The sequence below is a fragment of the Gopherus flavomarginatus genome, chromosome 14 (assembly GCF_025201925.1).
Source record: "Gopherus flavomarginatus isolate rGopFla2 chromosome 14, rGopFla2.mat.asm, whole genome shotgun sequence".
NCBI lineage: Eukaryota > Metazoa > Chordata > Testudines > Testudinidae > Gopherus > Gopherus flavomarginatus.
This window is the reverse complement of record NC_066630.1, coordinates 29721779-29747301: the sequence shown is the minus strand read 5'-3', so window position 1 is coordinate 29747301 and position 25523 is coordinate 29721779. Positions and strand designations below refer to the sequence as shown.

At 38.4% G+C, this 25523-nt stretch overlaps 1 protein-coding gene across 2 annotated transcripts in view; it reads left to right on the top strand.

Moving 5' to 3' along the window:
- The window catches only part of TOX3 (TOX high mobility group box family member 3), an 88681-nt gene that overhangs the window by 41944 nt on the left and 21214 nt on the right, over window positions 1-25523 (top strand). Inside the window, exons 2-3 of one of the 2 annotated variants that reach the window (XM_050922549.1) lie at window positions 17815-17880; window positions 21831-22082. In XM_050922549.1, the coding sequence (XP_050778506.1) occupies window positions 17815-17880; window positions 21831-22082 (318 nt within the window). Of the gene's footprint in view, window positions 1-17814; window positions 17881-21827; window positions 22083-25523 lie in introns of both variants that reach the window. The other variant, XM_050922548.1, reaches the window with a different exon arrangement.

Sequence of the window (25523 nt, the reverse complement as noted above, 5' to 3'; positions counted from 1 at the left end):
CAATTCTTTTCATTCCTTTCTTTTTAAAAGGGGAGCTCTTTACATCATGTCAGTTCATGTTTATTTAAAAGCTTAAAATCATGAGACCAAATCTCACTTTTTGTCCCAAACAAAATTGATTTTGCTTACAAAAATATGTGGGTCTGAGAGAGAATATTCAGAAATATGCAAATATAGCAGAGAGAGAAATCTGTTTGAGCGGCTGAACAAAACCATCACATTTTTACCATTGAAAGTTTATTTAGTCTTAGTGTGAACATTTCTGAACAAAATTGTCAGCTGCTTTTAGTAAAATACTTCTTGTAGGAAAGGGGGTACTCTTTTTAAAGCTGAACTGTTTTTAATACCCTACATTTTCTGCCATTTAGAAAATAAAAGCACACTGTAAATATTGAACAATACAGAGATATCTTTCATAACAGTTTATGGTACACTGCACATTCTGGATGGATGCCAAGCAGTAGTTAGTAAAAATTACATGCCAGTCAAAATTATTATAGCAAGTATAACCTGTTATAATGCAGTATCTTATCTGAAAGTGTCAACTTGATATAAGCCAGATCTTTGTCTTAAACTCTTACATGTATAATTCTGCTTGTACTAATCCTAATTCCCTCCTATAGGCTCATTGAAAGTGCAGTATACTGAAGCATAAACTATCTGGCAGTTGTATACATTTTAATCAGTGCTGATGATAATGGTCCATGCATGGTCCATGCAGTTTATTCCTTAGTCAGGGAAAAGTGCTATGCAGACTAATGGCAAGATATCAGAAGAACTCATCTGCCATTTAAAGAAATGAGGGTCAGATTTTCAGAAGAGTTCAGCATCTGACTTTTTGAAAATCTGGCCGGTTATGTTGGTCCCTAACTGGAAGGTGAGGTATTTTGAAAATATGGTTCTGAAGGGAAATCTTGACCCATTGATGTCAATGGGAGTTTTGCTATTGACTCTCAGTGAGGCCAGGATTTCAACTCAGCTATTCACTACCATGTGGCACAAATGGACTACTGTGTATGACCTTTCCTTGCATGCTATAGATACATTAAAAAATCTCTTCCTCATTGCTGGTGCTTGTTTAACATTCTGAATGTTGACAACAATATTTAGATGACCAGATAAGCTATGTGAAGAAACCGTATTGTAAGTCCTTTATGCTTTAGAGCAGCACTTTACAAACATACTGAGTTTGACCTCCCTTGTAGTTTTGGAGGAATGCATGCGTTTCTGGTCTCTTGTTAAATTGCATCATTGATATCCTAATAATAAAAATCTATTAAAGAGGCTGAACTACTGTGGGCCTAACAAACTGAGCTCAGAAAATGTCCACACTGTAGCACTGAAGAAGACAGAGACTTGTGCAGAGCAGCAACACCTAGAGCTGGTGATGTGACTTCAGAGGTAATGGAGAAGGCCAACAAAGCGCCCATCTTACCTGAAGCTAACCTTTGTAGAAGGCAAGTCTGCAGAGGGGAAACATGATAGTTCACGCTCAAGGGTGCTGAAAGCCTTCCACAGGAAAATAAGACTTTGCCACTCCAGAAAAAAATCTGTTGTTCAGCTAATCTGTTTCTGAAGCATTCTGTAGAGGCTATCGCTATTTGAAAGGAGTGTAATTGCCATTCACACGTGTGCACGCGTGCACACGCGCACACACAAACGCACACACATACAAAGCATTTGGTTAAATCATATAATAGGGTAGGAATTTCTTCCTGTGATCAAAAGATGATCTGTTTGTACCCTAAGCATGAAAAGTGGTAGCTCTTTTACTTTTTTTGGTATCAAATAGTATAGCTACAGATGATATTCCCATAATACAATACTGCTATAAACATGTGAATCAAAGATTATTGCTTAATCGATGTGAGCAAATGTCCTCTTTCCTCCTTCCTCACCACTAGCACTACTTGCAGGTGTTTTATTCAGACTTTTCTTTATTACTCCTTATTTTCCTGCCCAACCCTTGCACAAAAGGTTGCTTGCAGTTTGATTTTCTATGAGTTTCTTTTTTCTTCTGAGTCGCTTTGAAACCAACTCTGTGATATTACCATTATCAGATTCCCTTGATGATTCATTTGTCCTAGCAGTTCTTATGAAATTGAGAACTTTCTTCCTCCTCTTTCTCTTAATACTTGCTGTTACAGTTACTCTGTACTTAATGTAGAAGAGGGAGGAAAAGATCTCTTATAAAAACATTTTCATGGATCGCCAATTTTGCTGTTTTAAGAGTGTTGTCTGAAACGTGTTTCACTTTCTCAGATCTCTGAGTCTGAGGCAGTGGTGCAGGTTTTAAGTTGATGATGCAAGATAAAGAAACAGGAGGAAATAATATGAGGTCACTTCTATGGAAGAAGGTGTTTTAACTTTTTTAACTTCAGACTAGCCCAAAGCCTCGAATAAAGATTTGGATGAGTGGAGAGGCTCTGCCCTTGGGAATACTCACTATTTTCTTATCCAAATCTTGGGCCAAAAATCCCAATAAAAACACTTAATCTTTATGCACATCTATAAGGAAGTGCCCTTTCCTTTAGGATTAAATAGTCACAGATATATACTTTCGCCATGGTTTACTAGGGCTTATATTGCTTTTCCTATATTAGAAACCAAGTGTGGCAAAGAAGATAATTATATGGGTTACCTTTTAAAACTTTAATATTTGAAAACCTTTTCACTGAGGCAAGGTTCTCAGCCTGGACTTTACGTCTGTCAGCTTCTTGTACAACCACCTCTGTGACTTCTTCCATGTGACCCTCCATGCATGGTATGACCTCCCTGATCTCAGCTGCAAAGCTACGGCACTGTCCACATTTAAGACCCTTTTGGAGGCCCACTTCTGCCTTGTTGCCTGTAGCCAATCAGATAGACTTACAAATAAATGGATTGCTGATGCTCCCCTTCCAACACCCTCTGTCTGCTTGTGTCTCTTTTCTTAAGCTTATGAGCTCCTTGGAGCATCATTCCTGAGTATTTGCAAAGCACCTAGCATGTAGTGGGTGCTATTGTAAACAAATAATGTGTAATAATATTGAGAGGGAAAGGTTCCCCAAACCCATGGAGGGATATTATGTGGGGGTGGAAGCAGGGCTGCCCAGGGGGGACGACAAGTGGGGCAATTTGCCCTGGACCCCCTAGGGGCCCTGCGAGCCCTGGCCTGGCAGCAGTCCGGGTCTTTGTCCGGCATTTTGGCGGCAGGGGGCCCTTCAGTACTGCCGAAGACACGGAGCAACTGAAGACCGCCGCTGGTGAGTACAAGTGCCGCAGCTCCCCAACTTTGCCCCAGGCCCCCTGAATCCTCTGGGTGGCCCTGAGTGGAAGAGCCAGGTGAAAAGGTCCCCCATCTCCCTGGAATGACTTTGGGTGGAGGGTTCTAACTCTGGTGGTGTTCTGCTCGTCTGTCTGCAGTGTGTTCATTGTAGGGCCAAAATCATAGTGCTGACAGCTACTGTCGTCATGTTACTAGATGCAGGCTTGTATACAATGAAGTAGAATTAATATAAGATTTAAAAAGTAAAATAAAATGTGCTGATTTTTCATTTGATACTGAGCAGTGTTTAATACAGGGGTCGGCAGCCTTTCAGAAGTGGTGTGCCGAGTATTCATTTATTCACTGTAATTTAAGGTTTCGCATGCCAGTAATATATTTTAGCGTTTTTAGAAGGTCTCTTTCTATAAGTCTATCATATATAACTAAACTATTGTTGTATGTAAAGTAAATAAGATTTTAAAAATGTATAAGAAGCTTCATTTAAAATTAAATTAAAATGCAGAGCCCCCTGGACTGGTAGCCAGGACCCAGGTGGTGTGAGTGCCACTGAAAATCAGCTCACATGCCGCCTTCGGCACACGTGCCATAGGTTGCCTAGCCCTGGTTTAATAAAATGGAGACTATGCCATCACAGAAAAAAATGGAAGGTACTGTAGTGTCAATGTGACTAAGAAATGAGATATTTAAGATTGCGTTCATGTATTGTACTTAGCCTAAAAAGTGGCTTGACTAATCTTCCATTATGATCATTATAAAATGTCCATATGTGCTTCACTGTTTCTCTATCAATTTTACATTTAAAACTTGATATAATTTGTTACTGTGTACTACAGTTGAAACATAGTCCAGAATGGAATGTACAATTTTTGCTGTAGTGAGTGAAATTCGATATAAGATTCTAAGAAAAGCTACTTATAGACCAATTGCAGAATAATCACATCACTTTAAATTCATATGAGAAAATGTTACGGTAATCTTGAATGTAGTGAGATAAAACTATTTCTTGGAATTCTAAGAATAAAATGCTGTCATTATGTTAAGAAATACTTACATTCAATACTTAGCTTATATAAAATGCTAAAATAAATGACACCTGATTAATGCCTTGATTGTATTAACTTACTGCCTTGAAGATAAAGGCCAAACCCCAAAAGTTCATATGATGATGATTGATTCCATATTTTATGGTATTGCTCTTTTTTTAGGAACTGTCTCTGAATTACAGCCAGACCAATTAAAAATAAACAGTTGAAACAAAGTGTATTGAAAGGAAGTGAAGAATAAAGGGTCAATTGATCGACTCTGCTTGTGCTGGCCAATAAAAAAGGGGAACAGGACCAAGCAGACTTCGAAGCTGAAATCTGGCAACACCACTGTATGATTTCTGTCCTCTTCGGAGAAGGCATAGCCTCAGTTGGAGTAGCCTTACAGCCATAAGTCCAAATCCAACTCCCATTATAATCTTGTAAAAGACTGCCATTGACTTCATGGTGATTTGCATTGGGCCTGAGGGCCTCACAAAGGGAAAGGGTAGGTGATCTCAGAATTAGATCCACAGAGTTGTGTTTGGCCTTCGCTGCAGATCCTTTTGTTGCACAGAATTTGAAAGCCACATCCATTCTGTGGGGCTGCAAGTCCTTCTCCATTGATAAACCTTGCAGAGGTTGGAGTAATTAATTTCCATTCTCCCGTAGGTGGTTCTGTGGGGAGGGAACAATATGGCTCTATCCTTGCTTGTGCTCTTTAGAGAAGTTACAGGGAAGAACGTAATTTAACCTCCTCCTGCCCCTGGACCTCATCAGGAATGAAATCTTATATCTCATTTGAGCTATTTCTTGGTAAAAGATTTTAGTTAAACAAACCAATATTACTGTTAAATACAGAAAACAAATGAAACCTATATGATTATCTGTTTTGTAAAAACTTTTGCCTGTGGGAATCCAAGCAATCCTAAAGACACAGAAAAATGTATGGAATCAAGATGTTTTGTCATGTTAGCAAAGACCTTCTGTTATTTTGCTGTATGTTCCTTTCCTTTATATACAATCAGACTGATTCCAACAGGCAGACATGTGCTCATGAGAGTCATCATTAAAACAGTTTCCCAACTCATCAGTGAAAAATCTCTGAGAAGTAAAATTAGTATAAAATTGACAAAGCAGTGAGAACATTAAAAACACAATTCTCAAGTTTTAATATATTTTTTTAAAAATGTATTGTCTTAGTAACAGTGGATCTGTGTGTGTTTATCTCAGCATTTGGTCCTGAAAGTGTTTTAAGCCTCGGGTGGCAAGAGGGTGTGATGACACTGACTGTAGAACTTCTTGAAATAATATCTGTAGATCTTGTTGAGATTTTTTTAAAATGAAACGTAGGGTACCTGGTTTAGATAAGTTTAATATTTGTATTAACCTCTGAAAGAAAAAAAATTGATATTAAGTGTGTGTGTAGGTGGGTGTATTTGGAGGTGCAGATATACTCTCACAAAAACATAGTGCCTGATTCTTTATTCCATTACACTAGCTTTACATATCTATAGCTCTTCAGAAGTCAGTGGAGAAAACTGGTGCTAAAAAGTAAAGAGTCAGCACAGAATACAAACATATTAGATGGTAAATTGGAGCTCTCTGAATACTTGATAGCAAATGGAAAATAAAGGTTTTATCTATGAGATAATCTTTAGGTCACCTTTGGAAATGAAGTAAATTAATTTAGTGACAGTTAAGAAATAAAATTTGATTATATAAACTAACTTACTAGATTTAATAATTTTACTCACACAGCTGTGTGTGATGAACAGTGCTGCACAAATCAGCATAAGAGGTCCATAATAGAACATACTGTATTACTTCCAGTGCCAGCCAAACAAAACTATCATACTACTGTATATGCCTTTATACAAATTAAGTTATTTATAGAGATAATAATTTTTATAGACTGTACACTTCTTAAAGAACTGAAAATGGCTATAATTTGAGACCATTAAACATTCCTCATTTTGCTGATCCAAGAGTAGAACAGTCCCATACTTGGCAAAATATCATTAAGTTACTGCTGCTGGCCATGGAATTTGCTGAAGAAGGATTTCATATTAAATGGTTTGGCTGGAATTACGGAGATTGTCAAGTTTTTTCTTTTGTTGTTGAAGATTTTACTTGCTGGCTAAAGGCATTTAAAAGTAATTTTAAATATGTTCGCTTTAATTGCTTGTTGAAAGCTTTTAAATCTTTAGATTTGCAAACAGTATGTTTGATAGAGACTGGGAATGTATGAATACAATTTAGTTTACCACCATTGTCTTCAGGACATTGCAAAAAAGTATGTTGTCTCTTTTGAGATTTTCTTCCTTTATTTAAAAAAAAAGTATGAAATCTAGGTTGCAGTACTGCAAACACATATGCACATGCTCTCTGCCTTAAAATTTGAGTAGTCCCACTGAAGTGAAGCAATTTTTAAAACTATGGTTCTGCATAAAATCTTGATCCTTCAAACACTTATGCATATGCTTAACATTAATGAACGATTAGTGGGACTATTTGCGTGCTTAAAGCTGAGCATGTGCAAATGTGATTGCAGAATTGAGGGCAGGAGTTTAGGTAATGCTGTAATTTATTTTAAAACATTCTACTTGCCTGAACACTAGTGGCATAGTTGCAGATCACTGGCATAGTTTCAGTCAGAGAAGTGTATCTGGGTGTAATGGAGTTTTCCCCTTGACTTCAGCATTTCACTCCTGATTTTTGGGCAATGGAGGAGTAATCGAGTTGAAAATATATTACCTGATGGAGCTCTGTATGTGGATGGCTGGTAGTATAAGGATTGGATATTAACTTCCTTTAGCCAAAAAATCTTTAGAGTAGCTTCTGCTTTGAACTGTCATCTTTTTACAAGGTTCTCTAAAGTCTTCCTGTGGAAAATTTGTGGATATATGCAAATAGGAAATGAATGTGCTTGCAGAAGAAAAGGTATTCTGTATTTTAACATGTACTTTTAAATGATAATATATCTCACAAAGTTAGAATTAAACTATTTTTATTACACTGTGCCTTAGTAGATCTCTGAAGGTAAATTGCATTGTATGAGCTTTCAAAATATATGTAGAAATGCAGGAAGGATGAACTCTCTAAGTATACCATAACCTGCTTTGTTGACCAATGAGCTAGTACTTCATGCAAATACACACAAATGCTCGCTTTTGATGATGTGATGTTTACTAAACCAGAGGGCTGTTAATCACTGCATAATAATTCAAACATTCTTTCCTCACCATGCCTCATTGTATGCCCTGCCTGACTTCTTCAGACTCCAACTGAACACCAATTGGTTATTTCTCATCTAACTCTCTTAGCCCTCGTCCAGACTAACCCGTGGCATCGGCGGGTTAAAATCGATTGCTCGGGGATTGATATATCGCGTCTAGTCTGGACGCGGTGTATCGATCCCCGAGCGCGCTTACATCGATTCCGGAACTCCATCAATCCGAACGGAGTTCCGGAATCGACACGGAGAGCCGCGGACATCGATGCCGCGCCGTCCAGACTGGTGAGTACCTCGATTTTAGAAATTTGACTTCAGCTACGTTATTCCCGTAGCTGAAGTTGCGTATCTAAAATCGATTTTAATTCCTAGTCTGGACGTGGCCTTACATCCTGAATGTCCAAGTTTCTCCATGTTGAGCTGCAGTGGCTTTTCTACTGTTGTACCCATCATCCATAACCTTTATTGTAATTTACAATTTACTTATTTCAGAAGTTTTTCTATCTTGCAAGACAAAGTACTGAGATTTGCAAGGTCCGCAAGCAGCCACAATATCCAGAGTGCCATTTTGGATTCACTCTGAGATGGAATTGACATCTCCTTTGATTTTTCTTGATTATTTTTAAAGAATTTGGGCCAGATTTTGAACTCAGTTATAACAGTGTAAATCCCAAGTAACTCTACTGAAGACAAAGGATTTACTTTAGATTTACATCAATAAACCTGAGAGCCGAATATGTCTCTTCACTTTTAATTGCAAAAGTAAAATGAAATAATTTGCAGTATAACCCAGAGCTTCTGAAGCATTTAAATGGTTGTGGAGACTTGCTCTTTCAGGGAAGTACATCTAAAGAGCACTATGTTCCTTGATTCATAAGTCCAGGAGCTATATGTCAACTATACTTAAAGTGAAGGCACTTCTTAGAAATAATTAGATGGATAGGTGGTAACTGTTGGTGAATTATTTTGCATTGTGGTTGTGTGAACTGAAGAAGTAAATTGTTTTTCATGATAGGAACAAAGAATAGTTGGTTTGTAATTTTCTGTAGCATTTAATGCAGTTGATTACGATATTGGTGCTTGTAGATATTAGTTGATCAAAACCTCCTCCCACTCTTCACACTTTGTTGTCAGAATGATTTTAATGTATATTGTGGTGTTTGGAGTAATCAGACTGAAGTAGCAGTAGTCCAGTTTCTCTTCTTTTAATTACAGACAGTTTATTGTCTATGCTGTCCCACTTTCTGCATGGCTCCCCACCAGCTAGCTAGATTTAGCAATCTCCATTAATTTAATTTGGCATTTCATTCAATCAGACAGGCTGTGAACATGATGATTTAAAAAAAAAATAACAACACAATGCTCATTCTTAATTGATGTTCTTATCAGACATTGTATTTGCCAGAGCTGTAATTATTGGTCAGGCAGCAAAATCAAATCTGCCCAAATGCAGTGAGGATGTTCTCTAGTGGAATTATAAAGATACAGTACTTAGACCTGCAAAGTAATTTAGTTCTGGTCTGTAATTACATCTTTTGGGATCATTATCTTTCTTTTTATTCATGAAGATAGTATAGCCTCTCAGGAATTAATTTGCCAAAAATGAAGATAGAGCTGAGATCTTTGCCATAATAATAATTGTATGTAATATCTACTCCCACAAACATACATATATTTGTGCAAGTAGATATTTTTCTACATTAAATGAATATATATAATAATGTAATGGCTATATTTAGTAGATATAATTTATAATATCTGCTTCCACAAATATACATATTCTTGTGCAAATAGATACTTTTCAATATGAAATTAATATATATATAATTAATGGCTATATTTAAAAATGTGGCTTTTTGCTTTATTTCTAGAGATTGCCATTTTATAGGAGCAATGAAATAAGAGCACAAATGATGGAATGTGTATGTCTGGCTACCTAAAATGCAGATACAAAGAAAATTTGCACACACAAATTAGGTAGTTGTCTGACTTCTATTATTCACACCTTTAGTTTGTTGAGAGTGCTTTGTTAGTCCTGCACCCACCCATATAATGCTTACTTAGAAACCTACCCATTGAAGTCAATGGGGCTATGAATGAGAGTTTGCAGGAATTAGGCGTAAGGGTTTGCAGAATACGGTGTTTAAAGAGCACGCTGAAAACCCATTAAATATTTAGCCATAAACATTTATTTTGGATATTTATTTACTAATAATTATGAAGGCACTGGTTATAGCATTAGTTAAATGAGTTCCATTTTCACCTAAATAAGAGTTTCAAAATATTTGTTCTGTAAGAGAAGTATGGTATCTCCTCCTCAAACTTACAGAACTTACTCTTTGAGTACAGAATTACAAACTCTTCTTCTCAAGTGGCATAAATAAGTTTTGTTCCAACTCACGATATGTTCTGTTAGTATGGCACCCGTGGGCCCATTCGCTGTCTTGACATATTGTGGTGTGATTTTTTTTTAGTTTATTTTATTTTATTTACTGTGGTGTGATTGCACTACTACTTTGCTGCCTATTCTTATTGCCAGATTTTGTTTTTGTTCTTAGATGGAACAAAAGCTTCTCCTTTGGTTCCTTGTGTTTGCATGGTTAGTCTATACTAGCAAGAGGAGTTTGATTGGCAATATATAATAGGTTTGCTTGGTGAGTCACGTTTCACAGTTGAGGGTAAAAGTATTGTGACGATAAAAATCTTTGTTTCTGTTTGATAGAAGACATTTGTGCAACATTTTCAAAGGCACCTAAGTGGTCTAGTGGCCTAAATCCATTGAAAGTCCATTGGACTTAGGCTCTTAAGTCACCTAAAAGTGCTTTGATGCGGACACAGCGGCAAAATGAGGACAGACACATGCATGGAATTAAGTGTCAGGTCGCAACTTTTATTAAAATTTAACACAGGGAAGGGGCACTACCTGCCCATCACTCATACTCTGATCTACCAAACATTAAGTTTGTTCTCATGCCAGGGTTACAGGGATCATTACCAGATAACCCATAACTTAGGATAGGCTCTTCTCAGCCTATGCTCCAGGACTTATCCATCTCTGAGTCATAGTACTTTCCTCTCTCCCGCACCCCGGCCAGGAGAACAGGGTGTGCAGAAAAATGGGATCTCAGCCTGCAAAGGCCACAAGGTCTCACCATATCCCATGAGCCCAAGGCCTATCACCAAAATCCCAGGCCTTTTGTCTTGGAGAACTGTTCATTTTATCATTTTAACTGCCCTGGAAACTGGCTGCAAGTTGCAACGAATTAACAACTCAACCCGAGTACCTGTGTTAGGTACTAAAAGTGTTCCTACTTAGTCTGCTGTGGCTTGAAGATGCTGTGAGGAAGGCAAAAAACTCCTTGTCCTCTGCCAATTGGCCCCTGGGAGAACAAATTCCTTCCTGACCCCCGCAAAGGGTGGAATGTCTATACCTGCAGCATCTATCCGACTGAATTCCAATTCCTAGTTCAGGGTGACTAGTGTGAGGCCACTGGAACGGAGCTGAAAGAGGCTCCACATGGCCTCCGCTCCATGTTAAATCATCGGAGCTGTGATTTGCTAGCCAATCAGCACCCTCCCTCCCTGGTGGCCAAAGGGTGCCAGAGACTTTCAGAGTGGAGGAGGGGTGTCTCTCTCCCTTGCTGCTGGAACTATTCCCTTTCACTGCCAGTTTCATTGAGACAAGTGGATGGCATTTTGAAAATTTTATCCATTTGTCTATCGTCAAGTTACTTGGTGTATTTCTCTGCTTCTTTCTAGTGTGAATACCAGGGATGAGTTCTCTCAAGACTAAATGTTCATCTTTAGTCACTGATTTTCAACAGATTTATACTAGGGTTTTGGTAGTTAAAAGGATGGTAATGTGTACAGTTAAGTTATTATTTAAGAATTGCTAAGTAGTATTTGTAAAATCCTGGCCCCAGTGAGGTCAGCAGCCATACTATGATTGACTTTAGTGGGACCAAGGTTTCATCCTATGTATCTAAACTCTCCCCATCTCACTCATAGTTAATTTTCTGAAAATCGCGGGATATTTTAGAGCGAATTATTCACCATATTTTTCATACTTTGAGATTTGAGGCTTATTGGTACAGCTGTGAAAATATGGTAATGTTTTTAGAACAGGGTCTAATATAAAGTTGATTATGTACTGTAGCTTATATTTTACTTTCTGGAAATGTGTTTTGCCTCATCACTGCTACAGAAGAAAAACACACTCTATAGCCCATATTTAATTTTTTGAGGTTTTTGAGGAGGCTATGTTGGAGAAGAAGCCAGACTCTGTAACCTCTCACCTGTGATGTGTTCCTGACAGTATTGCCTCAGCTCCTAGTTTATATCAATTCATGAGAATTTCAACTTTCATTTAAAAAAAAAAAATTTCTAGCCCTCCTGGCTGCAGGGAACAGATAGAAAACCCTAAAGGCAAGTACACCATGAAGGTTCAAAAACCAGAACACAAATAATTAGAATCTAAATTATTGTTCTTATAAAATCTTGTGATTTTTAAGCTAACATCACGATGTTTTAGGAGCTGATTCATGATTTGTGAGTGTCTGAGGTTGGCAATACTGCAAGTGAAAGGTATAAGAGTTAAAAAGAAAGGGTGGGGTTGCACAATATTTAAAGCCTAAGCATGCTCCTTGGGTTGATTTGACTTTGTTCGTTAGGACAAGCATGTAGGGTGGGAAAGAAACTTTAACCTAGTGATACTCAGACCTTAATGGCTCAGGAGCAAATTAGCGATCAGCATTACCCAGAAGAGCAACAGTAGTGTGAATTAATTGTTTCACTTACTATATCTTTCTTTCTTTCTTATTCTGACTAAGTATTATTATTTTATCAACTACAGTAACATAGTAAAGCATCCTGACTGGTTAATAATTTAGATTGTTTAATAGTTAAATCACACAGTGTTTTAATATCCTGTGCTGTAAAGAGCTGCAGGATGTGCCTTACAGAGAGACTTGCCGCTCCTGACCCTCAGTGTGAGTATCACAGCTTTAACCTAATATAGGAACAATGTTTTTAAAAACTTCAATGTGTAGTGAGATTAGACATTTCAGTTCAAGCTTTGTAATCGAAAGTATGTAACTGAGAAGACCAGCAGTGGTGGTTTACTGGAATACAGAATGGCAATTACTTGACTGCTTTGGATTGGCACTAATAACAAGCTACAAGAGATTTCTTACCATTCCCCAAAGTGAAAACAAACACACACCCCACCTGCCTAACCTTATGATAGAGTAAAAAAGGATGAAATCCTGGCCCCACTGCAGTCCATGGCTATTTCAGCCCAAAGACTGCTGTAATTTTAAAGACATAGGACCAAATAATGTCATTAGTTTTAATGCAAAGCTCCCACCCACTTGGATGGGCATTGCTAGGACCTCTACTAAAGTCATGGCCATGAAAAATGCATCACAGACTGTGAAATCTGGTCTTGTGTGCTTTTACCCTATATACTATATAGATTTCCCAGGAGAGATAAGTGTTTCTCAAATTGGGGGTCCTGACCCAAAAGGGAGTTGCAGGGGGTCACAAGGTTATTTTAGGGGGATTGCAGTATTGCCACTCTTACTTCTGAGCTGCCTTCAGAGCTGAGTGGCTGGAGGGCAGCAGCTGCTGACTGAGGGCCCAGCTCTGCAGGCAGCAACGCAGAAGTAAGGGTGGCTATACCATACCATGCCATCCTTACTTCTGCACTGCTGCTGGTGGTGGCTCTGCCTTCAAAGTTGGTCTCCCAGCCAGCAGCTGACACTCTCCAGCTGCCCAGCTCTCAAGGCAGCGCTGCCTCCAGCAGCAGCATAGAAGTAAGGGGTAGCAGTATTGCACCTGTCCCCTCCTCTCCCCCCCCCCAAACACAATAACCTTGCCACCTCCCCACAGCTCCTTTTTGGATCGGGACACCTACAATTACAGCACTGTGAAATTTCAAATTTAAATAGCTGAAATCATGAAATTTATGATTTTTTAAAAATCCTATGACCGTGAAATTGACCTAAATGGCCTGTGAATTTGGGAGGGCCCTAGGCATTGTACATGCAGAATGAATGAAAGAGATGATTTGTTTGTTCAAAACAGTTTGATCTTGCCTGCTTTTCTCTTTTCAATGCATTGCAGAAAATGAGGGTGCATATACAGTTTCTTTTGCTCCATCAAAATACAGTGTGCATATGTAAAAGTGAGTCTGCGTGCAAATCTTAGTCCAGTGGTTCTCAAACTTTTGTACTGGTGACCCCTTTCACATAGCTAGCCTTTGAGTGTTACCCGCCCCCATATACATTAAAAACACTTTTAAATATATTTAACATCATTATAAATTCTGGAGGCAAAGCAGGGTTTGGGGTAGAGGCTGACAGCTCGTGACCCCCCCATGTAATAACCTCATGACCACCTGAAGGGTCCTGACCCCCAGTTTGAGAACCCCTGTCTTAGTCTTAGAACTGGACTTTGTGTGATTCTTGAAATCAAACAATCATGAGCTAATGGCTAAACACAGGACGGCAGCCAGTAAAACTTGTTCTGTTTTCAGTTGGCCCGCAGACTTGCTTTGTGACCTGGGAAAGTCACTTATAGTTCCTCTGTTTCTGTATAACTGGGATAACACTGCATGCCGCTTCAGAGACTTTTATTCATTAATAGTTGTAGTGTGCTTTGAGATTTACAGGTAACGGCGCTGTACAGTATTACAAAGTATTACTGACTATTATTACTAAGTAATTTTTAAATCAACAGATAGCCAACTCAAACAGTAAGGTATCAGGGCTAGATCCAGCAGCTGGATCCACTTTAATGCCCCAGTCAGTGAAATCAATGAAGCATTACAAGCGTTGTGCTCATATGAATTAAATTGCAGGATCTAGTCCTCATTTTGCACCCCTGTTCTCAAGTATGTAGACTACTGGTATATGTTAGTCTGGGTAAGTGAGTTCCCAGAAAATAAATGGAGATAGGTGTTGACTCATTTCACACATTTGATTTGTCTGCCTATTCTAAGTTAAATATATTACTAAAATAGAATAGAACTCCTTGTTCTATTTAGAATGATTTATAACTGTTCCCAGATGATCATAAAGTGTTTCTAAATTAAAAGCCATTAATTATAGCTTTATATAGATACAAAAGATATGCAAGAAGTGCTTTGTAATTCCAGCTCTGCACTTCAGGTGAGAGCTTTTAAAATTACTTGGACCATTGGAGCCACCTGCTTGACTAACTGCTGAGGGCCCTGTGTTTCAGTACTCATCAGTGCTTTGTGGTGTTAACATTGTTACTGATTTTTCTCATTTCTCCAGGGCAAATACTAATTAATGGATACAATTCACAGCTGAGTAGCTGTAGTTTCTTCAGTAATTACATTCACATACTAACTGTTCAGAAGAGGATTTCTAACCCAGTTCTTATATCACTCTAAGCTTAATTTGTTTTTTGAATTGTTTAGGTCCTTAAGATAATAACCATTTTATTTTCCTGTGTCATTTGTGGTTACTATTAGATAATAAGTACGTTTAATGTTTAAAATGCTCACTGATAAAACATAGTTTGTCTTAAATGGATTTTTAATTCACAGACAAAAATCTACAATTAAATAATGTAGAAGTTGTGATACACACTGACAAAAGCACAGGTACTGCATGGTCTGAGGTTAGTTCCTGAAGTTATATAAAGTAGGAGCTGCAATTCTCAATCACAATAGCAAGTTAAAAATGTAGTTGCAACCTTCACTTTGAACTTTCCCTGTTTTCTCATTTTGTTCCACATTCTTAATGACACACAGACATAATTTTCAATCTGTGAATTGCTTTTTTTTTCACTTTAAGAGCATCAAGTTGAGGGGAAAAAAACAGTTATGGAGTTCATATCTGCTGCAACCTGTGTTGTACTTAAGTATATGAAGACGAAGAAAGTAAATCATTCTAACTCTTCTCTAAGGTGTATAGCCAAAACCTGGACTGTTGTGAGCAGGTCCAACCTCAGGAAAGATATGCTCATTTTAAAGTAGGGTTGAATTTGGCTCTATCCAGTGGAGTATGATAAAGTCACTCTCTTGTACATGACTGTATTTAGATATTATTTTAACAAGTGGTGGGTTTTTTTTGGTTTACTTGTATGTTTTGTTACTGTAGAAAAGAACAGCTTCTTTGGAGACATTATAGTTTTTAATGTAAATCCTTCTTAGTTCTTGGCTCACTGACATGAGAAATCTATCATGTCAGTCTCACTGCTGTGCATGAGTACTAAGTCTGTATGCTGAAAATCCACACAAAATCTTGTCCGGAAAAAATTCCTGTGACTATGCAATGGCTGACTCTAAAAACTAAGCCTCTGGGTGAATTTTATACGTACATCATCTTTAACTATATAGTTAGTTGTAGTTATGACACAGTATATGTATGCCATAAACACCAGTTTTACTTAGACCATATCCTAGATACAGTTTGTGTATCGCTTCTTATTTTGGGGTGGAGATTTTACACTCTAATTTTTCAGTTGATCTCTTCTCTTCCCTTCTCCACAAAGTTCCTCCCGTTCTGTCTTCTACCCTGTTTCTAAACTCTGCTATCTCCAAGGGCATGATCCACAGGCCAGTGAAGTCAATGGAAAGACACTCATTTTACTACAGTGGGCTTTGGATCAGACCCCAGTTCCCTTTACCCATCTTCCTTTTCTTCCCTCCTCACAATGCTGCTGCAGTTGTCCCATATTTGACTTTGGGAAAAGGTTCTTGTGAAAGTCTTTCAGGGAAATTAGCCCTTTCAAGAAGAGACCCAGTTTTCTTCCCCCAATCCCATTCTCTGATGCTGCAGGTACGAGGGGCAAGGTCTGAAACCTCTTCATCGCCAAGACCTCCAGGCAGTAAGTTGGACAAAGTACTGAGTGAAGGTGGAGGATATCCCTTTTCATTATGGATTCATCCTGCTCTGGCAGCATTATAGGATTCTCTCATTTGGAGCAGACAATTGTGGAGTTGGCTGTGGCAGTGAATATTTCCCCATCTTCAGACACTCATTGTAGAGCCCTGTAGTATCAAAAATGTCTATTTAAAAAAAAATCATTTCAAATAAGATGCACTCAAGACTTTGTAACAAGGAAAAGACCCAAGGAAAGATTTATATTTGGGTTATAAAACTCAGAAAATAGGTGGTCAGGATAGAAATGCTGATGCAACCTTAACTCTCATGGTGTGAGAAGGCCATTTAGAAACACAATGGAGGTTTGAAACTCCATTGCTTAGTGTATCAGCTGACAATACAAACACACCAATGGTATTTGTTCTTGAAAAGCAAAGCTTATGAAATGCTCTTGTGTGTGTGTTGAGAATACATATAAAGATAGTTACCAGTCTACCTATTTTCCTACAAACATCTGATTACTGCCATTTAAGAGAGCAGTGCATGTAAATCACCAGTGAGCCAAATGCTGATAATATCCTCTTTTCCATACTAGTCTCTAAAAAGAATAAATATTTCTCAAATACGGTCAACTGATATTCATGATTCAGAGTTTGAAGGAAGGAAACTTGGAGGAGAGTATCTCCATGAGGATACCTGTTGATTGTTCACATGTGTGGGAGGAAGTGTCCCTCAATGGAATGGGGCACTGACCCACCACTAACCTGGCTGATCCCCTGCACAATTCTCCTATCCCTGCCCTCCATTGGCTCCCTGGCAGTGGGACTCTACTGGAATGAGAACTGAGCAAAAGATTTCAAATTTTTGAATGTGTGGGAGGAGACAAGGGAGAATTTAAAAAAAAAAAATCTTGCAAACTTCCTTCATCCTCCCTTCCCCACTTTCCTTTTTAAAATAGCTCTAATTGAAACCTTGCTACTGGGGACTCCCCTGGCATTGGTTCCCCTCAGGACCTCCTAGGTGATGGGTGGGCCTTTGCAAAAACATCATAGAGCCTGGGGATGAATTATCTATTTCTTAGAATGGATCCGTGAAGTGCTTGGTTGATAGAGGTGATTGTGCTGCAGACTCAGCTGACCCTGCCTTCTGCATGAGAAGGGGCAGATTCCATGCACAGAGTGGATCCTTCCTATGCAGAACTGGGGGACACAAATGATCCATACTAATTCAGTCAGCAATTTAATAATCAGAATCATCCAGCTTGGTTGTGACTGTAGCAGCTCCAAAAGAGTTTGTGCAGATTTACATCTTATCTTTTTTTCAGAAGCAGTTCTTTTCTCAGTAGTTGATGGGATAAAGAATATATTTTGACTGTATAGTCATAAAGGTTTATCATGGCATATATTAAAAGCCAAATATCTATTTTTCTTTCAGTTTGGAAACAATAACAACTACATGAACATGACGGAGGCAAATAATGCATTTCTTTCTGCAAATGAGGTAGATGTTTTTCTTTTTATCTGTGTTCATATTCTGCTGTTTGCTTTGATAATTTAACAGACTTTCAACAGATGAAGAATGAAGTGCTGAATTTGTATGTGTTTTATGGAGCACAAAATAAAGACTTTAATGAGAAAGAAAATAACCTGACAGCTCTCCATTACTACTCAATTTAGCTGTCCATAAGGCTGTTACTTACATAGCATGTCAATAGAAACAAATCTGCTTTATGTATGAAAAAAATTATAAACAGAAGGAAACAAATGAAAGGCACAGTAGTTGTAGATTTTGAAAGCAAGCCTAGCAGAAGTCATTAGTAGCTAATATGCTAATTTCACTCATAGATACAAACATTTTAATTTGGGTTCTTAACATTCACATAAATTAGAAAACAAAACAACTTAGTTGGCTGCAGTGTTTGTGTTGAGGGAAGGAGGAACAGACTTTCAGCCAAGTTTTACACATGGGCTTGGGAACAAGCCTTGGGTCTGAATTGATGTAGGCTAATAGGTCATTGAGGTGATACATTTGGCTGCTAGCTTTTAGGAGTGGGGCTAGTGAAGGGCTGTGTGCACCAACCACTGCTCCAGTAGTTGTTTTTAGACCACGATCTGCTGTCAGCCAGTTGTTTAGACTATCATTGCAGTAGTATTGGCATCAGCTCCAGATGGAGCTGCCTTTTGGACGTACCTGGAAAATAACAACTATTGTTCCAATAAGGGTGGAAAGATAAAAAGGGGAAGATGTATTGCCTAAAAAAGTATGTGCATGCGTGTGTAATATATTAATATGGAGAGAGAGGCAGAAACTGGTAGTAAGTAATATTTAATATGTACATAAGGTGTATATCATAAATCTCCCAAGGGTGAGGAAAGGTTAGAAAAATGAGCAGCCTTGACCTTATTCATTGAAAGTGACAATTCTGTCATGACTGTGCTCGTTATAATAAAACAGAAAGTGGTATGGAATTAAGTGGCAAAGAAGGTGTTACAATAAAGATGAAGGTTCAAATTAAGAGTATTTTATGAATCATTTTTAAAATGGCCACCATCTCTTTTTATCCAGCAAGACTGCATAGATAAGGGAATATTTTTTGGCACTGGTTCCAGTGTTGTTTGTGATAATGAACACAAACCCCATCTGTAATGACAACATGATGTTTCATTCTGTAGAATTTCTTTCCTACATTTGAATCAAACATTGATGAAAGCTCTGCTGCCAGCAGCTGTTCAGAGACAATTTAATTCCAGCTGTGATAATTCACCATGTCAGACATTGGCTGTTATATGTTGATACAACAGTTCTCCAGATTTGCATTTTTATCAAAAGGAACAAATGTTTTGAACATTTCAGTACAGATGGCATTTAACCATGCACACACTTTTAAAAAAAAAAATGTAAGAAATAAATATTTGAAAAGTTAATAACTTAAAAAATACAATTGGTAAGATAACCCCCAGAAATGTTATACTATCTTGGTTATAACAGCACCTTTCTGCAATATCAAATCACATTCCTCTTTTTACAATCTGAATAGCCCAGTGACTTGGATTAAGACTACATCACTAGAATACTTTTTTTTTCTTTTAGATTACATCTATTTTATCCTCATTCTTGGATCATTTAGAGATATTTTTTAATGTATACTTATTTCAAGCAATTATATTGTGAGAATTAGTTTTATGTGAGTACTCATCAGTTTACTCATGATTGTCTCTCTACTTGTCGTAAATTATAAAAATGTTGCATTATATATTTATACAATTTTAATGGATTTATCCCTTTAGATGAGGAAACAAAATCCCATTTTCATACTACGACCTCATAAATATGACACTTAAAACAGAGTTTCAGAGCTAGTCTAATAATACTGATTTCATTGCTTGGAGAAAGAATAAGAATATGATTAAGTGTTAATATTTGCATTATAGTGTGAGCCTAACTTGGCAATTACTGCATTCAGTGTGTGTTTTGTTGTTCAGTTTTTACTTTAAATGAGCGCAGCTTATTCATTAGGATTTTGCATACGGATGCCGCCATGCTAGAAAACCATTTTATTCCCGTAAATAATGCCCTACAGAGAGAACAGTGTAAGCACTAGAACACCTTCACGTTTAGAATCCACACGTTTGCTTTGTTTTCTGTCTTTATGTCATGATGATTACCATGACCCATTTTAAAGCACCTTAAATATTTATTGAAATAATATTTCAAGTGTTAATTACAGTGGTAATGAAAACAGCCAAATGCCACATATCAAGAATGAGTGTTTATCCGTATTGTTAATGTGATGTGTTAGATTTCATTAAGCAGTAATGGGGTAGCAAATGAGTCACAAATTACAGTTGCATCTGTTACTAGACCACATTAGTGCCAAAATAACTGCAAATGCAGCCATAGGGTTATGTTCATTAGCCAACCACTTCTCATGGCCAATCCATCCTTTGTGTCTGTGAACCCAGAGCTCCACAGTACGAAAATGTGCGCCTTTTGTAACATGGCAATGAAAGTCAAATGTCTCCCTAATACAGGACCAGCTTTCAAATCTGGAATTAAGTTGCAATATTCTGCATCAAGCGAGACTCCTAGAGTCTCAGCAGACTCTCTCACTATGCTCCTGCAGACTGTAGCAGCCTGGGACCTCATCATTTCTGGTGAGAGACCAATAATGACAGCTGACAGGTTCTGTATGCAAGCAAAGGTTTTACTTGTGTTTCAGTTTCCATTTTCTCTCAAGCGTTTATTAATTTATATCATCATTAACAGTTTGAAGGATGACAATTTACAGCAGTTAATGAGAACTTTCACTGAACATATCATTTTAAAATTAACTGGAATTAAGACACTCTTTCAAACAATGTAAATAATACATGAAACATTTTTTTGCCCCTCTCAACTAGAATTTTGAACTAAAGCAAACAAACAAATCCCAGAGCAGTGCTGCATGTTCAAAACAAGACAAAGTGCCTATTTTAGGATTGCCAGTTGCCCAGTTTGATTGAGATAGTCCTGATTTGGGTACATGTGAAATGGCCTAATTCCAAGTATTAGATTTCTATTATTAAGCAGCAATGGACCTGAAGTAATATACAGAAATTCATTTAGCTCACAAGAAAGAAATCTGAATAGGCATAGTTCTTTTTTTTTTCTTTTTTTCCCCTTCAAATAGAAGTCAGCAATGTAGAGGCCAGATCCAGACTGTAGTTGAGTAAAGATTACCTTAGACACACACACAAACATACACATACAAACCCTGAAGATAACTGGCAGTAAATGTTCTACTCCAGGCATCTTAACAGGTGTGTACTTAGTAAAAAAAACCCCACTGTTCAAACATGCTGGCTTGCTTCAAAAAACACTGGAAGCTACTATAATCACCATTGCTATTGTATAAATGTCTGTACTCCAAATAATAACCCTTATGTAAAGGGTTCCATTATATTTCATGGGTGGAGTAGAAAAGAAATCGAAAACTGAATTATAATATTTCATGTTTGTTAGTTGTAAAAAGGAAACAAACATGTGCCATGTTCAGTACTGGATTAATGGAGTGTATGTGCTACAAAATTGTCAGTATTTTATGAAGCATAAGAATAATGTAAGCCATTGATGCTATTTCAAAAACATATAAATAAAGTGGCAATTTGTTATACGGCCAAATCCAGTGCGGCTGATGTTCAGTCTAACAACAAAGACAGATGTTGCTAATTAAGTACGCATTAAAAAACTGTTAATACTGATACTCCATTAAAACCATATGATAATGAGACTTAAATCTTTAATCAGAATTATCCACAAAACCCTATGTATATGAAACTTATAAAATTTGTTATTTTCAGAGTTTTCATTTGAGAGCTAAATAATACAGAATTCCTTTGGTTTGCAAATCCAGAAATGAATATTTAGAATGGTGCACTCTATTATGGTTGCTTTTTCTTTTCTTTTAGCAGACATTCCATACTCCAAGTCTTGGAGATGAAGAGTTTGAGATCCCACCAATTACGCCCCCTCCTGAGTCAGACCCCACGCTGGGAATGGCAGATATACTGTTGCCCTTTCAGGGTCTAGGCGACCAGCTGCCTGGACAAGGAAGTGAATTTACACCCCAGTTTCCTCCACAGAGCTTGGATCTTCCTTCTATTACAATATCACGAAATCTTGTGGAGCAAGATGGTGTAATCCACAGCAATGGATTGCATATGGTAGGCATGATCCTTTATATCTTTCAGTGCATTAATAGCACCTGTCAAAACATAGAAATGCAGATTTTTGTAATATGTAAAAATACCTATTTTCATTGACCTCTCAAAATCTCAGTCTGAGTTAGCAGAACAGTGGTCACCCTTAAACACTTGCCAGTATTAAATAGATCATATTACCTGCATATCTGCAGCACTTTACATATGATAGGAAATATTACAACTAATGGAATAGCGTTATTTGCTTCACTATGGCAACTGGAAAATGTTTAAAGGTAACTATTCAGGAATGTGGGCTTTCTTATTAATAAACTGTGTATTGTTGAGCTGCATATGAATGGATGTCTCTATTTTACAATAAAGGAACCAGCCTGGTAATACTGTTAACATAAGAATTTGCAGTCGGGGACTGGATTTAGAAATCCATGTCCATAGGCCAGATTTTACCACTGAATGCACTCAGGACTGCTGAGGAAGTTCATGAGAACTATATCCACGCTTTTGAGGGCAGAATTTGTCCTATAGAATTGAAGGAACTGGCTCTTCCCCTGTAAAAATTCCTCCTGTGTTAGGCCAGTTAGTTCTAAGGGAATTATTTGGCTATATTTTGGGTGGAAGGTAAGGGACTGCCTTGACAGTACCAGGGATGGTTGGCTAGCATGATACAGAGAATGTTTCTTCATTTCCTTTCCCTTTTGAACCAACCTGTTGACAGTAAAGGAAATATTTGATTATACTATGTATGTATATTCTGTGGAGTTATTCTAAGAGCCCTGCATTTAATCTTTTTAAATTAATAACTTGAGTTTGTTTTCAGTATTTTGATTAGGCTTGGAAATACAGAATAAGATTGTCCTTGGAGGATCTGCAAACACAGGGGCATGCTGCTTGTGCATGCCCGTGAGAGTGGTGATAGACTGAGGCCAGGCATCATCTACCCCTTGGCCTCTGGAAAGCCTGGAGTGGGGTGGGAATGGGGTGCAAAGTAGAGATCTGACTGTGGGGAAAGGTTCAGCCAGCGTGATAGGTATACCATTAACCCCAACAATCAGAATCCACTAAAAAATTAGTAAAGCTTTAAGGTATATTAACTTTTCTACAGAGCCTTTTCATGCTGTGAAGCTCCCACTTTAGTGGGAAGTCTCTTGGGATAGCAGTGGGTTGAGGAGTCTCTGGCCAGGATGACCCTGACCATATGGCTGGGAAAGTTGTAGGAGGAACTTGCAGAAGACAAACTACGGTTCCTCAAACAGACCACCATGGTGTCTAGTAGATCTGCATGTAGCTTGAAGGGTCCATGTATTTTATTGTCCACACTGTTTGCTCATTCCAATGTTCAGGGATTCAAATCTCACTTCTTGATCTGGCGGGGAACTCTACAAAAGGGAACCTTGTAGATTTTTCTCCTCCAGGTCCCATTTTTTGAGTGGTTTTGGGGTTAGGCTATCAGATCCACAGTTATTTCCAATCTCAGTGGCACATTTACTGTACTAGCATTTTAAACTCCTTGGCTACAGTTTGAATTAGTTTCTGGATTTCATAATAAAGAATGGCTATATATACAGCTAGACATGTTATACAACTAATAGTTATTTAGTCAGATTAGCAGTTTTCTAGGAGCTTCTGCTTAGTGTAGTGAAATTAAAATACAAGTTTACTGGTGGTCTAGCAGAAAGCAAGTCATACTGTCAGTTTACAGTTTTATATAAATTGTCTTATTTTTTTAAATTAAACACTCCAGATAAGGTAAAAGCATGGGAAGATTGGATTTCCACAGAGCTTCAGTAATTTAAAAAATTACAAATACACATGCAGTAAATATTTCTTTGGATTTCTCCATTCTAGCTGAAAGCCCATTACAGCTTGCTGGCTTCATTGCAAACTTGAATGTTCCCATTAAGGTCATGATAAATAGCTAATGCTGAAAATAAATAAATAAATAAAAACATCTCACTGCTGAGCAGGCAGAAAGTCCAAATAATTCCGTGGCCAGGAGTCATAACGTTCAGAATATGATCCCTCTCCTCTGATCTCACCCTGCCTGTGTATGTATTGAGCACAAGGAGTGATTAAACCAGAGAAAAAACATTTAATAAAGTCTCAGGCTTTGGAGCAGAAGTAGGGAATTATGTGCCCAAGAAGTAGGGAATCCTGAACTGTTGTGATTTGTATGGATATATAGTTAACACACTGCAACCAGTTCAGGCACAAATAATAGAATATTTTTGACCACATCCTGCATACTTCCCCTTGGTGTTACCAGTTGGATTGTGTGACCAAAGTGACCAGGATTTGTCCTTTAATTTTGCATTTTTCATATTTCAAATAATATTCAATATTCAATTTCAATATTCAAATAATGGTGTTGGCTGATCCCCTTCAGATCTGCTTATGGAAGAGACCCTGTGATTGGATCACTTCTCCTCCACTGGACCCCCCCACTCCCCAGGTTAGCTACGCTTCTGCAGAATCACGTCCTTCATTTTCCAGGGCCCACTCTGGAGGAAGGAGTAGACACTGGAGGCTTGATTGTGTGCCCATTGAATTTGATACCACAGCTCCCATTGATTCATTGGTGCAGGATTGGTTCCTGGTGGGCCAGAAGGAGACCTCGGCTAGTATCCTCCCACCAGGGCCGGGTCTAGCAGTTTTGCCACCCCAAGTACGGTGGCACGCCGTGGGGGGCGCTCTGCCGCTCACCAGTCCAGCGGCTCCGGTGGACCTCCCGCAGGCTTCCCTGCGGGGGGGGCCGGTGGTCCCGCGGCTCTGGTGGACCTCCCGCAGGCGTGCCTGCGGATGCTCCACTGGAGCCGCAGGACCAGCGGACCCTCGGCAGGCACGCCTGCGGCAGGTCCACAGGAGCCCACTGCCGCCCTCCCGGCAACTGGCAGAGCGCCCCCCATGGCATGCCACCCCAGGCACGCGCTTGGTGCGCTGTGGCCTGGCGCCCGCCCTGCCTCCCACCAACCCCTCTGAGATTTTCTGAGGAGACTGTCAACCCAAACCCCGCCCCCCGCAATTCAGGTGGTGCTGAGGAAGCTGTACTCTAATGGAGCTGCCTTACTAGTTAGCTGATGATGAGTTGTGGGGTAGGTCACATGGCCTGACCAAGGAGGAACTTTGCAGGGGGATTCATGTGATGATTTCCTCCCCAGGACTGCCCCCTGTGGGTTTTACTGTCGGAGAGCCATCCCATGTTTTTCAGTGGTTACATTTTTTCTCCCCTTTCTTCTTAAACCAAACTCTTCCCCTGCCCAGGAACACTGGGTAGCTTAAGGATCTTTAAAAAAAAAAATAAAGAATAGTCATCATGCAGGTTTCCCAAAACTCATTTATCTCTATCTGTTATTCAGATACATTCCCAATGGATCATCTTTATTCTGAAAATAGATAATGAAAACAGTATATCATATTTTATATTGAAAATGGGCACTTTATTAAACT